The sequence below is a fragment of the Lycorma delicatula genome, chromosome 2, assembly GCF_047948215.1.
Source record: "Lycorma delicatula isolate Av1 chromosome 2, ASM4794821v1, whole genome shotgun sequence".
Classification (NCBI taxonomy): domain Eukaryota; kingdom Metazoa; phylum Arthropoda; class Insecta; order Hemiptera; family Fulgoridae; genus Lycorma; species Lycorma delicatula.
This window is the reverse complement of record NC_134456.1, coordinates 57,446,305-57,463,800: the sequence shown is the minus strand read 5'-3', so window position 1 is coordinate 57,463,800 and position 17,496 is coordinate 57,446,305. Positions and strand designations below refer to the sequence as shown.

Sequence of the window (17,496 nt, the reverse complement as noted above, 5' to 3'; positions counted from 1 at the left end):
ATTGGGCGATATTAATGTTGTTTTAGTAGATTTCATAAGAAAGCTACCTATTGTAATGGGTACCATGATTCGACTTCCGGAAAATTTCGACATATCTTCGCATTTCACATCTCTTAAAACCACCGTCAGTTCAAAAGTTTATATATATATATATATATAAATATCAATAACGACCCAAAATCTCGATCGAATTTGTTAATGGGGGCAAAATTGCATGACAAGGGATGATCAAAATATTGCTAGAATTGTAAGAAGATTGGGCTTGTCGTATGCTAAACATATGAAATTTTTTTTACATGCAATTTGTCGTATTGAGTAGATTTGAAGTTTTTCTTAACTTTAACTTGGAAATCTTTTTTATCCCCTTTTCAGAGTTGGTGAAATCTAATTCCGCCTTCTCCCTGTGCCGAAAGGGATTTTTTTTTTTTTTTAATATTTCATACAATTTGTACATCTCAGAGATCGGTTGAAATCCTTTTTTACTTAAGAATATTACTGAGTATCATCGAGATGAAATAAATTACTACCATAAGTGTACATTTTGTTAAGTATTTATTTCCTATTTTTATTTTCATATTCATTTTTCAGTATGATTCAGTGGTTTTGTGCTAACATGATTTAATACTTGTGGATGAAAATTAGCTTGTTTAAATTTGAATAACATTTTTTTAAATTCATATTTCATCAAAATTTATTTAAATATTTTTTTAAATCTGTTTAGTTTTATTATTTATTTTTTATTCTTTGTTCAATTAGGTCTATCGCTATGTTCTACCAAAACAGTGAAATATTTGATATTCGTGTACAAATTCTTTGACATATTATTTATTAGGTGAAGAACTATAATATACGAAATAAGTAACTAGTAAGTGAAAAAATGTAAAAAACACATTTAGACAATAGCTTCCAAAAACGTATAAATTTCTTCTGGAATCTTGTTCGATTTTATTTATTTATCATTCTATAGAAGGTATTGGACCAACAATCTGTTCTGCTAGTCGGTACAGTTCTTCAACACTCTGAAACATAAACAGATTCATAAAAAAAAATCTTTAAATTTCTAATATTTTTTTTAATATTTAGCAAATTATTTAATGTATAAGTTATATTTTCTATTCATGACTAAACATTTAATTTATTTAACATTTGTTATACTTTTTATCAAGTACGTGAATGAAACTGAATGAGGTGATTAAAATACATCGCAATAAATTCAGAAAAAAAAATCCATTTTATTTTCTTTTTGTTTATTTTTCTATACTTACAGTAAGATTTTTTTTTTTGTAATTGCTCACAGATCAATTGGAATTGCTCACTTCTGCAATCCCATCTGTATTGTGATAATCTTCAAAACTCAATATTTATATTGAAATAAAATATTTTCAATAATATGCTTCTTATACTCTAATTTTTCAGTGAAATTTTATCCTCTGTTGATACTTTTCTTACCTTAAAAATTTCATTTCTTGTTACTGGATCTAATAATGAGATAAGTATATGCGTTATCATGCATTGAAATTATTAAGTTTTGCGTAGTTCGTGTGACTAATATTTTTCAAGTAGGTCACTAACAACAAAGTAACCTTATTTTCTGAAATTTTCAATCATTTTTGGCTGATGCATATTATCTTAATGTTTTTTTTTCTGTAAGATATCACTGTATTTTATGAAAACTACATTTAAAATTAACGTATCACTTGTGATACCTTTATATTTCTCGGTAAAAATTACACTTAAAGAATGACTATAAGTAGAATTCAATGTGTTTATATAATTAATTACTTGGAGAGAAATAAAATTCAGTGTGGCTGCATTATAAGCAATTTTAGCATTCTTTTAGCAGTCTCAAGAGTTTGTCTTACTACTATAGCTCATAATAATTCAATTTTTTTTTTAGATTTTAGTTTTTTCTTTTGAAATTTTGACTAGATAAATGAATTACTTTGATTCCAGTCTCGGCAAACAACTTTGTTAATTGATCGATTTCAATTATCCGACACGTTTTAGAATTTACTACTAATGAAAATTTAAGCTTTTTTTAAAAAAAAATAATATTACAACCTTTAGATAACCATTTTCTCGTAGATTGTGTCCGTCTCATTACATGGAAATAGAGATCTGTTACCATATATTTTATCTCAATATTACCAATAGTAAATAAAAAAAACATCTTAAAGTAATCTTTCTTTCTTTTTTATCATGAAATTCTCTTGATCACTATTTTCAAGAAAAAGTGTAAAACTTTCTTACACTTACTACACACACTATTTTAATTATACAACCAACCTTGCGGTAAACTTAGTGACGGTTACGCATGAAGGGACGAATACCAGATTCATTTCAGTGTACTGACATGGTGATATGCAACAATATAATGTTAGGGAGAAGGATAACAAAATATTTTTCTCTGAAGAATGAAAGCGAGGTCTTTCTGAGAAATTTTTATTCTTAAAAACGACTGTATCATTTTTTGGAAATTACTTGTGTCAGGTCGCCTACAACAGTTTGACAACGGCACCTAAGATAAATTCAACAAAAAAAAACGCAGTCTTATTTCCTGTTATGTAGACAGTAGTGAGTAAATTATCTATTTAGATCTGGTTCAGGGAACGTGTAGGAGTTTGGATTTTATTGAGCGGTGTTTATCATATCCGAGTCTGCTGACGTAAAAGAAATCTTACAAACTTTACACAAAGATAATCCTACAGTTATCTACTTCAGTTTAAAATTAACAGCAGCCCCCAAGATATTTCCAGTTTTTTTAACGATTATGTATGCTTTTTGTGACTCTCTTTCAATTTAACTGGAATAAGGTGGACAGATGATAACATATTTTTTTAAAATGATTATCAGTTATACTGATAATAAACCAATAAACCAATTGGTAATAAACCAATTTTTAAATAAAATTTTTCCTTCGAAAACCGTTGGAAAATTGACTAGACTTATTTAAATAAATAACGCCAAAAACAAATATAAAATTACTTGAGAAGTTCTTCTAATAGAACTACCAACCCAGAATTTTGAAAATTAATTTTCCTTGAAGCCTAGAGTACTCAAGTTTGAAGGTATGTAAATGTCGTTACATATCTTCAAAGTAGTTATGTAAAGATAAGCTTTACTATGCTCACCTACCATAAGTATAGTAACGCTTATCTTTATAATCGAAGAACGGAGATATATTTTTTATAATAAACAACTAAATTGAATTTTGGAACATATATATGCTAATCAGCGTTAGTTTGTATTTTTATGATTTAAATTCAGTAATGTACTTTATTAGTATTATTATTATTGATTATTATTGATAAAGAAAACGTAGTTCTTTTCTTATTTTTAGGTGTTTGCTTTTAAGTAGTTAACAAATTGTTGTAAAAATATTTATCATGATGTAAAACAATTTATTTCACATCTGCTCAATGCCAAGGTGTTTATTATACCATGGTAAATCGTGTATCCGACTTTAACTATTATTTTTAGGGAATCCAAGATTAAAGTGGTTATTTTTAAATTACTAAGCTTTGAGAGAAAGGATTTGTATAATTATTCTAATTTTTAAGTAATTATTCTAAATGTTTTCATTCTTTATTATTTCTGCATTCTCGTGATTAAATTTAAATTAAGAAAAAAAGAGTTTACATTTTTAATCGATCTTAGAAAAAAAATTATCTTTAGTTTTTTGTATGTTGAAAACTTATCTTTTCCTACTTTAATCACCTTTTATGGGTATTAGATAAATACTTTACGGTTACGTATTTTAAAACTCACCAAAATACTTTTTTCTAATATAGTAAAACATACATCATTAATTTAATAAAAGAAAAATGTAACCAGCATATTATTATAATTACGAATAATTGATAGAAAAATTGAAGACTGGCAATCATTGTCTCCAGATTAGTGCTTGTTTTTCTAAATATAATTTCTCTTAACAAGACAGGTTAGGTAAAAAAAAAATAAATTGATATAGCATTTGACGACTAACATAAGAAGAAACTACCATTTGAAAATTACATAAGTTCTACTTACGGAATGAACAGTTATTAAGTGAACTTTTCTTAGAATGACATAAACAACAATTTTTTTTTTTCATTTACAACATTTTTTTATAATTTTTTTTTTAGCTAATGAAAAAACTTAAATAAAACTGTCAACTATTAATATAAAAACGGATTTTTTTTGTCTCAAAATAAAATTTATAATTGTTTACAATATAAAAGAAAAGTAACTAAATATTATCACATAAAATCATATGAAAAGAGATTTCCATCGAAACTACTCAAATATTTCATGATAACATTTGTACAGAGCAATCAATGTAAGTTTATACTCTTACATTAAGTCAGAGAACAGTATCATTAGTAATTCAACACAAAACAAAAACAAACAAAGGATTACTAAACAAGAGAAACGATAAACCGAGAGGAAAATGAAAATAAAACTAAAATTAATAACGAAAGAATAATAAATAAAATTGGACGAAGTGAAATAATGAAATGATGGGTGGCAGTTGATGCAACTCCAATTAAACCACAAAACTCACCAAGGTCCACTTGGAGTCGTTTTAGCCTTCTAAAATCTTCACTATTGTCTAGAAGGTTAATAGTTATATAACTCGCGTGGTTGTTTAGCCGCAGTTTATACTTTGTACTGAATCGATGAATTCTTTCTCGAACATACGGTAAACCCAGATATTCGTGGATCACCCTTTCTTACGAACCAAGGCGCCTGTGTTATGTTCCTCAGTAATTTTTTTTGGAATTGCTGTATTATCTCGACCTATCTAAAAGCTGGATCTCATAGGTCCAAACCGGTTTCAGAATAGTCGTGTACAACTGCTTGTTAATGAAAGCTGTGCTCAGAAAACCAATATAATTCCTAATACTTAGTATTCAATTGTTTTCTCTTTTCTCTTACATTGATCTTTCCACCTCAGATTAAAATCAAGATGAACACCAAGGTACTGGACACTTTGAGCGTGTGGTATGAAAACACATCGAGGTGGACCCGTGGGCAGTTTCCTCTCCTCATTGCGAATGTATGTGACTCGACTTTGCTTGATTACCATTAATCTTCTATCTAGATGGCTATCGGTTAATTTGGTCCAATTCTGATATCTGTTTACATGAAGATAGATTTTGGTCGACATCGACAGTCAAGATAGCCGTGTCATCTGCATTTGAAGCGACATTTGAAGTAACATAGACCGGGGTTGAAAGGTCCGTTGTGAAGATGGAATATAAGTCAACTCCTAAATCCGAGCTTTGAGAAACCCCCAACTGTGTGTCAAACAACAGACAACTCGTTATTATACTTCACCTGTGAAAAACTTCCATCTAGGTAACTACGCAGAGCCAAGTAATAGGGTTGAGGTAGGCTCATTTTTAATTTTTATAACAGGCCAGGCAGCCTACATTGTCGAAGACCTGCTGAACGTCCAAGAAGACGAGTCTTATGAAAAATTGCCATCTCCTCTTAAGCCTGCTTTTTATAGCAATAAGGTTCATCACCTCCCTCAGGTAGTCCGTTCCTCTTTACTCACACATGTCCTATCATAGGTGTCAAGCGCTAGGTAGCTTCTTTCTAGATTGAAGTAAAATATTGCGTTGCGTTGTTGATATCAGTTGAACACACTGACACAACCACTTCGTCTTACACTCAGCTTCAATATGAGATCCAATCGGTCCTGTTGTTACGGAAAAAAAACCCTATTTTTTTCTGCTTCCAAAATATCTCATGCAGTATAAAGCTGTTTCCATACATAAATATTACCCGGGTATAAATTTATAATTCTTATTTTCTTCTTAATTTCTTCATAAGCTTCATTATCTTAGTTTTCTTGTAGCAGATTGAAATATGGAAAATCAGCTAACTACTTGGTGTTTCTCCAGATACAAGATATTGTTTATTACCTGGTAGGGAACCTTCAGTTAAAATTCCTAATAAAATATTTCGTGAAAAAGGTTTTCAAGTTTTATTTTGTTACAAAAATGTAATCCTTTTAACCCAAAATTTTTACCAAACGTCATTCACAATTTTTAAATCAAAAAATTTGTCCTTGTATGTTAGAAATACGTGAAGAAATAATATGAAAGAAAGAATAATATGTGAAGAAATACTCTTAGTAAAATTAATTTCAATTAATAATTTGAAATTTCAAAAAGGTTTTTGTTAAATTTACTTAAAATTTTATGCATATTAATTTTCATCACTTGAAATATTTTATAAATATTATTAAATCATATATAAAATATTTGAAATATTGTATATTAGTTTATAGCAAATATTAATTCAAGAAATATACAGTATCTTGTAAATCGCGATTTAGTCAGCTATTCAGTATATTAATACGCTAAAAATACAACACGTTCTCTGATAATAAATTGATCAAAGATTTGAGTTGTTTAGATAGACTGACACCTAAAATCATGTTCAAAAATCCACAGTTCTTGTATTGGGCCGGTCAATAAAAACATATTTGCATGCATGTATACAGACAAACATAAACACTATACAGTGATATAAACCAATAAAATAAAATAAAAAAAATTTATTTCTTTATTGATATAAACATTAATGACGAATAGAAGTAAAATTTCATTGTAGAAATAACAGATATATTGTTGGTTGTTTTTTAGACTTTTCAAATCACGCGAAAATTATTTTTCAATAAGCATAATCAATACTGATTGTTTGTATTCTTGTACAACTCAATGGTTACTTTTTAGTTCTTCAGTAAAGGAAATTAAAAATAAATATATATTTTATATATTGATATGATTCCATTAAACAGTATAAAATTCAATAAGATAATAATATTCAAATAGCAGCTTAAAATGAAGAATGTAACGATACAACTTTCCAAAACGTTTCCTGTTTTAATTTAAGATATTTAATTTACATAATATTTAAAAACTTGTGTAATTATTACTCCACGTCCGTTCAATTATACCTGTGTACACATACAGAGCGGATAATAATATGGTACTCCGTTAAAATCACTTATGTCGGCCAACGGGATAATAATATTGTACTGCGGAGTACTGGATTGGCCACCCCGAGATTCCCGTGCTGTTGGCGGTTGTGCTTCTCGGCTTAGCTGCTTACTGCAAGGTCAGGGGCATTACCGTGACCTGTTTTTGCCGATTTTGGACGGAAAGTGAACAGGAAGTGGTTAAACCAGGTTGAGGGTGAGCTGATATGAGTTTTCTCTGTCTGGTAATTAGATTGTTTGTTGAAACCATAAACTGTTTACAATCGTCACGGTTACAAAAGGTGGAAAATGTTGAAATGTTGGATATTGAAGTTACGCCGCACGCTACGCTAAGTACCTCAAAGAGTGTTGTTAAGTGCAGGAACTTGCTGAAATGTACCGAAGAAGAAATCGTTGAAGAGCTACATGAACATGGAGTTGTACGTGTCGACGATTAAACACACGATGTAACAGAGACATTGTACTTTCCGTATCGTCTTGACCTGCAACAAACCGACATAGGAGAAAATAAAGGCTGGATTTCATAAACTAGAGGTACGTTTGTTTATCCTGACTCCATTGTAGTGCTTTGGATGTAAAAAATTGGAAATGCAACGGCACGTTGAACAAGAAAACAATCTAAGGTTGTGGTGAACCTCTGCATCTAGAGGATCCGTGAAAGGATCCTCCTGTTTATGTAAATTTCCATGGCCATCACCTAGTAGAACGCGAAACTGTTCAACGTACAAGGAAGAAGTAGCAACTCAAAAGGTAAAGATCATTCAAACGGTCAGCTACTTCGAAACAAAGAAAATTGTTCAAAATAGATCGCCGAAGGTAATGTCTTACGCACAGGTTGCTGTGGCTCCTGCAATATCTTTCAAACTGAAAGATGTGAGTTCAGAACTAGCACCAGCTTAATCTAGTATGGTTGAGCTTATTATTAATGAAAAATTTAATAAACGACCAACCAGATAAGACCGTCCAAAACCGGTAAAGAATATAACAGATGTGAATAGACAAAAGAATTCTTCTCCACCGAGGACTAAGGTGAAAGAAAGCGAAACTAAAATAGTTAAAGTAAAGACTACTTCATTTGGGGTCATATGAAAACACGATAGTATCCTAAAAAAAGGTAAATACTAAAGAAGAGTTACTTATTAAAATACGAATTTATACGAAACGTTCCTGAGATGATACGGAAAGCCAACGGAAATATTTTACGTCGGGCAGAGTGCTGTGTACATTTGTGAAGGAGGGAATTTCGAACGATTACCGTAACTGTAGTTTATTATTCTGTTACTATTTATCATTTCATATATTTTAATATTTTTCTTTGCTATATAAGAACAATATGAGGTACAGAATGAATAATATGATTTTCTGTTTATTTTTCGTCTGTTTTGCTTCAATAAAAAACCGATTTTTAATTGTTTTTATTTATTTTTTATTGGCTGTATTTACATTAATTTTTCAGAACTAAGTTCTCTACAAGTTTTTTCCAAAATTCCGCATTTAGTAGCCATTTAACAAAGCTAAACTGGAGTTACAGTTCTGAGACCTATTTTATCCTATTTTCCAGCTCAAATTACATAAGAAATCATCAACTTTACACCCTAAATTGGGTCCCAAAAATTACAGCAGGGCTTATTTTTATTAGAAGAGCTGAAATCCGAAAATCGAAAACAAAATTTTCCAGACCTACCTTTGTATGAGATTTTTTCATTATTTTTACCAGTAGAACACGACCTGAAATATCTCAGTTTCTTCCTGGGACGCTCTGTATCACAAAATTCAGTCCTCTTTGAAACCGAACTTCCTTTTGTTTAATTAACACATGTCATTATTTTCAAATAAAAGAGAGTTCAATTGTATAGAGATACAATTAAAGAGTTAATCAATATCCGTAAATGTAATGTATTATCCACATAAAAAAGATGTAACAACCTTGTTACCGATATGTGTTAGCTTAGTCTGGTTCTGTCAATTTGCAGGAAATTCTTAATAATAAAAATATATGTACAATAAGATTATAAACACTATAAACTAGCGAAGAGAATATTTATATTGAGTGTTATTTTATTGTTATTAAGGAGGAAAATAAGACCGTCCTTCATTTTGAATGAATAGAACAGAGAAACATTGAGGAAATTAAAAATAAATCAACACGCTATAGTATTTCTTTTCAAATTCAAAATAGAATGAAGACTGAATGCTAGACTATAAATAAAAAAGCAAAAAAATAATAAAAATTGTTATAAAATGTGAGAAAGTGAGAACTGTACAATAAAAGAAATAAAAAGGAACACGCATTAAAAAGAGGAAATAATAACAGTTTTAACAACAGAGTAAGCAATAAGTAGAGAGAAAAATGAAATAGAAGATAATACATACTTTTTTCTTTTCATTATGGTCTTGGTCAAATAGAATACAATAAAAATGGTATGCTTACGTGTATCGTTGCGATTTTGATCGGTTTATTTTTTTATTCATTCTTACGTAGTTTAAGCTTTTATCCAATCTCAATTTCCTTTATTAGGAAACCCTTATCATTTTATAGTAGCTTTAGTGCATCCAGAAAGTACATTTTTTTTCATATAAATAATAATGGTAATAGTTTTAAAGGAAATAAATAATAATTTGTCATCTTAAAAAATTATACTAGAAAATTTGTGTTAGCTCTGTTTATTTATATGTATATAAATAAATTATATATATATATATATATATATATAATTTATATATATGTTACCCATAATTTATTTATTTTTTTGTTTTTTTACCAAACATTAACCTAGCAGTCTCTTCTAATATTCGTATCGTTATTTAAACATCAGTTGATTGGCAATTAGCTACGTTTAATGAAATAGCCTAATTCTAATTTTACATTGACTAATTAAAGTGACAGTAAGCTTCACCAAATTCTTATTCATCATTAATTTAAAACAAATAAAAGATTTCGAGAAAACGAGTACACTGCAATTAGAAGCAAGAACATCGAGTTAATTTATCATTTAATTAATTCATTTAATAATCCCTCACTTGAAAATAAGTCTACTAGCAAACACCGTGTAATATTTATGAATTCGTTATGAATTAAATGTTTATATATTATATTATAATTATATGTTATAAATATATTTTAACTCAAACAAACATAGAAGCTAATTTCAATTAATTTCTCAGAACTTTTTTCTTCGTTTTTTTTTTTACGGGTATCAGCTGCTAGCAGCCGATACTTAAGTCAGGTGATTGTGGTGGCCAATCGATTGGTCTATCTCTTCAAATTCAGTTTAATAAATTAGCATTCAAGTGATTCCTAGCTACTAAAGAAAAATGTGACGTTGCACCATCTTGCTGGAAAATCATTTGTAATCTAATTTGTAAAGGTACATCCGCAAAAAAGCGGACAAATTATTTTTCAAGAAATGAACGTACGCATATCCTGTAAGGTTTTCGTTAAAAAAAATTGTCCCAGAATTCGGTCATAAGTAAGCCACACCAAACATTAATGTGAAATCAATTTTGGAAATTAGTTTTCACAGTACCAAGTAGATTGTCTTTAATCCATAAAGTATTATTTTTAGAATTGAAGACTCCGTTTCTCGTAAAAGTGGCTTCATCAGTAAATAAAATTTAATTTACCTTAACAGCGTTTTCTAGAAGACAATGACAGAAATATAATCACTGGGTGTAATCTGTTGGCCGCAAATTTTGACCCTTTTGTACGAGGAAAGGATAAAGATTTTCTTTCCGTAGGATGCGCTTTGTTTTTTGACAAACCAGTGCGACATGAAATTCGCCTTGTACTAGTGCCTGAGGTACGCTGAATATGCTAATTCAAGCTGAAATCCGGGCGAAATATTTCGCTAACCGTAACTCGAAAATAAAGAATTTCCAAACCTATGTTTATATGAGATTTTTTCATCATTCACTAGTAGAATATATCCTGAAAGTTTGTCCGTTTCTTCGTGAAACACTCTGTATATGTTATACTTATCAAGTAAATCATCATCTAAAAAAAATTAAGATTACGTCTTTTAATGGTAAATACCCCGTAAGATATAAACTAAAATTATACAGATAAAGCTAGTCGTAATATAATTTTTAAATATTTAGACTTCAGATATATTTTTATCTTATTCAACATACGATGAATAAACAAAATAGATTTATATGTATGTTGAAGGAACTAATGCAATCCTAACAATAAAACTAGAAAATATTTATAGCTATGGTTTTAGAAAATGATGTTGACGTCTGTGGTAACGTATGATGAGTCTTAGCTGTTTTTAAGAGAGATATATTAAAATGTTGGAAATTGGGATTCCTCTGAGCTGTAAATGATTGCACGTTAGAAATGATTATATTCCCAAGAGGTTGAGCATTTTCTTACCTCATGATGAAAATAAACGAACATAAATTCAACAGGTGTAAAATTATGTAGAGAATATTGACATATTCTTAAAAGAAAATTTACTGCTGACGTCGGCATCAGTTATCTTCCGAAAAAAAATCAGGTTTTTAATTACAAATTTTTTAAAACATCTAAAGTAAAACATCTGAAGAAAAAGAGGATTTTTCTGATTGACATATATTTTTGGAATTAAATCGATTTGTAACAAAATCTCCAACATTTGTTTTTACTTCTACAATCTTTAGAAAATAAAGGCATAAAAAAAAATTTAAAAAAATTTCCATCTCTCGCTGAAATATTGGTGGCTCTGATTTTATATATATATATATATTGTTTGTGTGTGTGTGTGTATATATATATATATATATATATATATATATTTACAAAATTGTTGTATAAATGTCTTTACAATCAGAGGTTAATAATTATTAATAAATCAATATATTTGAATTAAAAAAAAGTTTCAAAAAAAGGAGATGAAATCGTATTGAACCGATGTGCCTTCCCCTTGTAAGATCAAAATATTTCATTAATTAAAATTTGATTTGGCTATAACTCTAGACCCAATGAAAATAAGTACCACTTATGATATATAGTTGCAAAGCTCTCAATGAGGGCTTATTACTGCAGTTAGGAAAAAGTCCCAAATTCAATTTTTTTGGATTTTGGGTTTTTTTGACACTTTTGGTCGTCGATTGCAATCAAAAGAGGTGCACACCTAGATTTTGCAGCAGTCCTAAATCCAAAATTTCAACATCTTACGGCTAATCGTTTTTGGGTTATACGAGGCACATAACGTACGTACGTACAGACGTCACGCCGAAACTAGTCAAAATGGATTCAGGGAATGTCAAAATGGATTTTTCCGTTGAAATATGAAAACCGAGATTCTTCGTTATCACAATACTTCTTTTACCTCGTACAAGGAAATAAAAATAAAGAGAAACGCAAAGAAATTCGGAAGGAAGAGCTGTAAATGAAATAAATTGTTTTTTAAGAAAATTAAATGCAAATTATTATTACGAGCACTAACGTTTTTACTTGGCTGCTAAAGCAGAGTGGTATGATTGACAATATTATATGTCGAGTATGTGTGTGATTGTACATATTGTAAGCTCAAAACAGGTGCACCGTTTTTAAGCGATTAAGGTAATAAATTTTCGTGTCTGTTGTAGTTCTAATCTATTTAATACACATATAACTAATTTGAAAAACTTAAAAAAAAAATATTTTAATATTCCTGAAGATGTTTTATTGGTCATTTCCCGTTTACAGAATCTCACCCAAGGAAATTTTTTTTCCATAATAATTCTTTATTTTATTTTTCTGAAAGCGTGTTGAAGTATGAAAACAAATATGATTGCAGTAATAAGGCTTACCATAGACAGGTTATCTTTAATTTTAATATCCTGTTTATTTAAATTTTGATTACTGAACATAGGAGTTATTTTACAGTACATACATTACTATATTACAGTGGATTATACGAAAGTCCGCAATATACGTCATAATGTATAATATTTAACGAATAATTATGTTTCTGTGTAATCCTAGTTTTATAATTCTGTGTTTTTATATAATTCCTAGCTGTGCTAACTGCTATTAAAGTCTTTCGTGTTTAGTTTTTAACAAGCTATTTGTTTTCAAAAATATTTTTAATTAAAATAACAATAAAAATGTGTTATTGGTTTTGAAGTTATCTCTTAAAATAACTGATGGATTGGCGGATATTAACTTATTTAAATATCTTAATAAACGAATGAAAATATTTTTTCTGATAAAAAAGAAGCAAAAGGAAAAAAATAAATAAAATAATACAAAATTACTGTTAGATGGAAAGCGGGGTAGATTGATGATAAAATGGGACAGTTGCCGTAGGAAGTGCTTAATGTCGGCTGAAAGGCTGCCATGAACCCGTAGGCTAAACATTATTGTCTCGTATCATCGTCATTGACGCTACCACTACTACTAACTAGTTCGACCACAGCCACCTACATATTGTCATACACACTTAGTTACTCTCTCACGTAATGCTATCTACACCATTACAGAACTAAATATAAACTTAACAAATTTTATCTCTTATTTTACCAGTTCTATTTAAACTTATAATAAGATTTTGGCAAAATTTATTGTAATAATGTTCCAGACGATTTTCTATTTCACGCATGCCTTAACGTAGCTTATATCTTGTATGCTCTGCTAATTCTTAATATGAAGAATTTAATACGGCGCTGTGATTATCATGAACAAAGCTTATAAGAAGATTATAACTCCTTTTATGTTTACCCTATTTTAAGAAAATATGATGCGTTAAAAATATAATTTTAAAAAACAAATTAAAAAAAAGTAGTAATAGGGTATGGAAAATATTAAAAAAAATTACATTCATACTGAAAGAGCTGTAAGCGCACATCTGTTTGAATTATAATAAGTTCTCATTTTCTTTATAAAAGAAGAAATTTCTGTTTACACAAATATTTTATCCAATCATTAAAACACAGAAATTTTTTTTTAATACAAGATTGATGTAATAAATTAGCTAAATAAATTTTTATATGAATCAGATAGAAGCAAATACTGTATATATTCAATATACCGTAGCTCAAGCGGATGAAATAATTGTTCCAAAAAAAAAGAATGAAACATTTTGCATGGTAATAAGAAAAATAATTAAGATAACAAGAGGAAAATACATGACCCGTAACTACATGCAAGATAATATATTATTAAGAAGATTAAATAGAAATTGCTACATAAGATAAAACAAAGTTTTGATGTAAGATTTTATAAATTCAGAAAAGATTAAATAATGTAAACCTACCTAAAGATTAAATAATACAATAACTACTAGGTAGTTGTATTATTAACGCGATCAGTTTGGTTTCAAGCACTGAAAGCGTCTTTAGAAGATAATCCATCAAAATACTCGTACACCGTAAAAATAAAAAAAAGTATATATATTTTTTTTTATTGAACCGATTGAGTAAATTTCTTCATTAGTTCACTTAATTTTTGAAGAAGTGTTGAGCTTCTAGTAAAATTCAATTGAATATTTTAAATGCACTGTTTATTTTATTATTCAGAATAATATGTAGTTATTCAACCAATTATTTAATTTTAAATCTGTAGTTTAAACTGATTTACGGCTAGGGTACTCCGATTTCATCAAAAAATATCATGTGCAACCCGATAATAAGAAAAATATGCTACAGATGATCATTGCAACTGGAACTGTGTTACTACTGTCACAATCGTAAATAAATTAGGTGTTTTAAAAAATAATCAAAATTTAAGAACTGATTGAGTAATGTAAGTTTAAGAAAGTGAAAAAAAAATGTAAAGCCTTTATATCAGCTTCATTTTACTAGTGAAAATAAATATAAACGATTATCGTACATAAAATTTTAAGTTATTAGAATTTGACCACAGGTTTTAAAATAAAAAAAAAGGCAGTCGCAGGACTGGCCGACAGAGGTGAAAATTTCAAATAATGAATACCAATTGTAATTATATTTGATTATATTACTATTTCTAACTTGTGCTAATTTTATTAAAACATATATTTAAATGATTTTATAATGAATTGAAAAATATTAACAACAAAATTTAAATTAATTTTATTTATTAAATTGTTGGTAACAATTACATAATATTTACATTTTAATAATGATGAGAATTATAGTTAACAACGATACGTTTTATTCTATTTCTGAAATTTTTTCATTATTTGTATTATTATCATGTTCTAAAATTGAAACAATTGGTTTGTGGTAACTGAATTATGAAATAAATACTCTCCAATGAAATTTATCCAAATATCTTGTAAATACTGCGTCTATTGTTGTGTCATATCGTGTAGTACTTATATTTTTATCGTTTGACATTGTTATACGACATATATATATATATATATATATATACATAATACATAATATTGTGCCGTTTATGCTTTTTGAATGTAAGTGTCACGTGCACACGTTATAATAAAAAATATAAAATATAAACATGAAGTACATTTTTGATGTACTAACTTTTTTATCCAGTATTCTTCACAAACATTATAATATGTTACACTTGCACTGAATTTAAACAATTATTTTTTTATTATTATAAGTACGTGTTGAAATATTTCATATAAACAAACACTTTGACATATAATAAACAAACATTTCATTGTGTATATGTATACAAGCACAACCGAGCAGCAACTTGGTACTGCTAACTATAATTCACAGTCTACCTTTACTGTATACTAATCTATACGTATACACGTATACGGGCATGTATATTGAAAGAGAGATAGAGAGGGAAAATTATTGTGAATCACCGGCAGTTTTTTCTCCCACCTCCCATCCAATGCTACTACATATTATGCGATACATTCATACATGCGTATATATATTCTCGCTCTATGCCTTTTTCTCTTTCTTATACATATATATATATATATATATGCTTAGCGTCTTGCATTACGTTACAGATTTTGATTACGAGTCAGCGATTTTTTTCCCATGTTTCCATGTAATTCGTATGTGCAAAAAATTCTGACACAACGCGCTTAAAGAAGTTTCACTTCAAAAATGCTGGAAAAAATTACTTTCCTAGATTTTTGTCACATTGGGATAATTTTCATAATTTCTTTCTATCTGATTTGTCGCTTAAACATTTATTTTATTTTTAACCAAAAGTAAAACGATTTTGACTCGTAAAAATTTCAAATCGATTATTTTATTTTACATTATTATGAAAAGTATACGTAAAGTTTCGTTATCCCGTTACAGTTTATTTTTAAAATCATCGGAATTTTTTTATGAATAAGGAAGGGGTTATAGAGGAAAGATTTTATATTACCGTTTAAACAGAAGGAATAAGAAATTTAATCACCGTTTGAGCATAGAAACTAACCATTTTTATTATGTAATTATTATACTGTATTAGTAAACTCACCATTTACCTGAAAATAAACGTTCATTAATTTTTACAAAAAACTATACCAAATAAACTTACTCGTGTAATCATCACAAGCGTAAAAGGTTGCTCGCGGATATACTTGCCGGGTCGGAAACAAAAACCTTATTCCGAAATTTTCGATACTGTACATCCGGCTCGCCTATACGAGATTTTAATGTTCGGTTTGTTTAAATGTTTTCAATGTATACATTTTTATTACCATATTATGACATTGAATATCCCTTCCAGTCACATAAAAAATCGATTACAAATTTATTTGTTAACTTAAATAATTTTTATTCAAAGTTTTGTAACTTTCTACGATTAACATTTTACAATTACATCTTTAAAAAAATCTTTGTATCAGTACAGTAATTTATGGGAAGATTTATACGGCTATGTAAGTAATATTACCATGAGCTGTTTAGAATATTTACCTCAACTGTTCGCAGCTGTTTTACAAGTGGAGTCTCATATTTGATACGATCAAAGTCTTCTTGAGTAAATAACTGTTCGTTGGATATATCTTTTGCAATTTCCTGTAATCGCCTTTGTCTCTCAGCTTCTTCGGCATCCAATTCAATTGCGAGTTCAGACTCTTCGTGGTCAGGAACTTCTCTGTCTCTAGCTGCTTCTCTTGCTGTCTCAAAATCCAAATCACGTAGCGCACGAGGAAGACGTGATTTACCGAACTGTAACACCGAAATGAATATACCATTTCTATTAATACACTCGTATATTTTAAATTATGTACAACCAAGATTATATATAATGAAATTTGATAGTTTTTACAATAAATAAAAATAATGAAAAAAATTTATGAACTAACAAATAATTAAAACCAAAATTTATTTTCACTTTATGTTCAATTTTCTAACATTATCTTCTACATAATATTTTTATTTATTATGATCTTTCTATATACAGTGTCAAGTAAAAAAGATTATATTTTTTGTAAACACAATGTATTAGAGATTTGGTGGATATTTTTATAATATATACCGGTTAAGGGCTATAAGGACCTTAAATGGATAAAGTATGGATTAAAATTTTATTTGATTATGTGTTGATTGTCAGGAAATTAAAACTTTCTATAGAATGTTAATATTTTTTTTGTAAAATCTGCCTCTTAGCTTCTAATTTTTTTGTTCAA

General features: G+C 28.6%; 1 protein-coding gene across 2 annotated transcripts in view; it reads right to left on the bottom strand.

Moving 5' to 3' along the window:
• Positions 1-593: 593 nt before the first annotated feature.
• The window catches only part of LOC142318820 (uncharacterized), a 191,526-nt gene continuing 174,623 nt past the window's right edge, over positions 594-17,496 (bottom strand). The window contains exons 5-6 of one of the 2 annotated variants that reach the window (XM_075355332.1): positions 16,781-17,035; positions 594-1,019 (exon numbers count right to left, since the gene is read on the bottom strand). In XM_075355332.1, the coding sequence (XP_075211447.1) occupies positions 957-1,019; positions 16,781-17,035 (318 nt within the window). In that variant the 3' untranslated portion in view covers positions 594-956. Of the gene's footprint in view, positions 1,020-7,309; positions 7,477-16,780; positions 17,036-17,496 lie in introns of those variants that run through there. The other variant, XM_075355331.1, reaches the window with a different exon arrangement.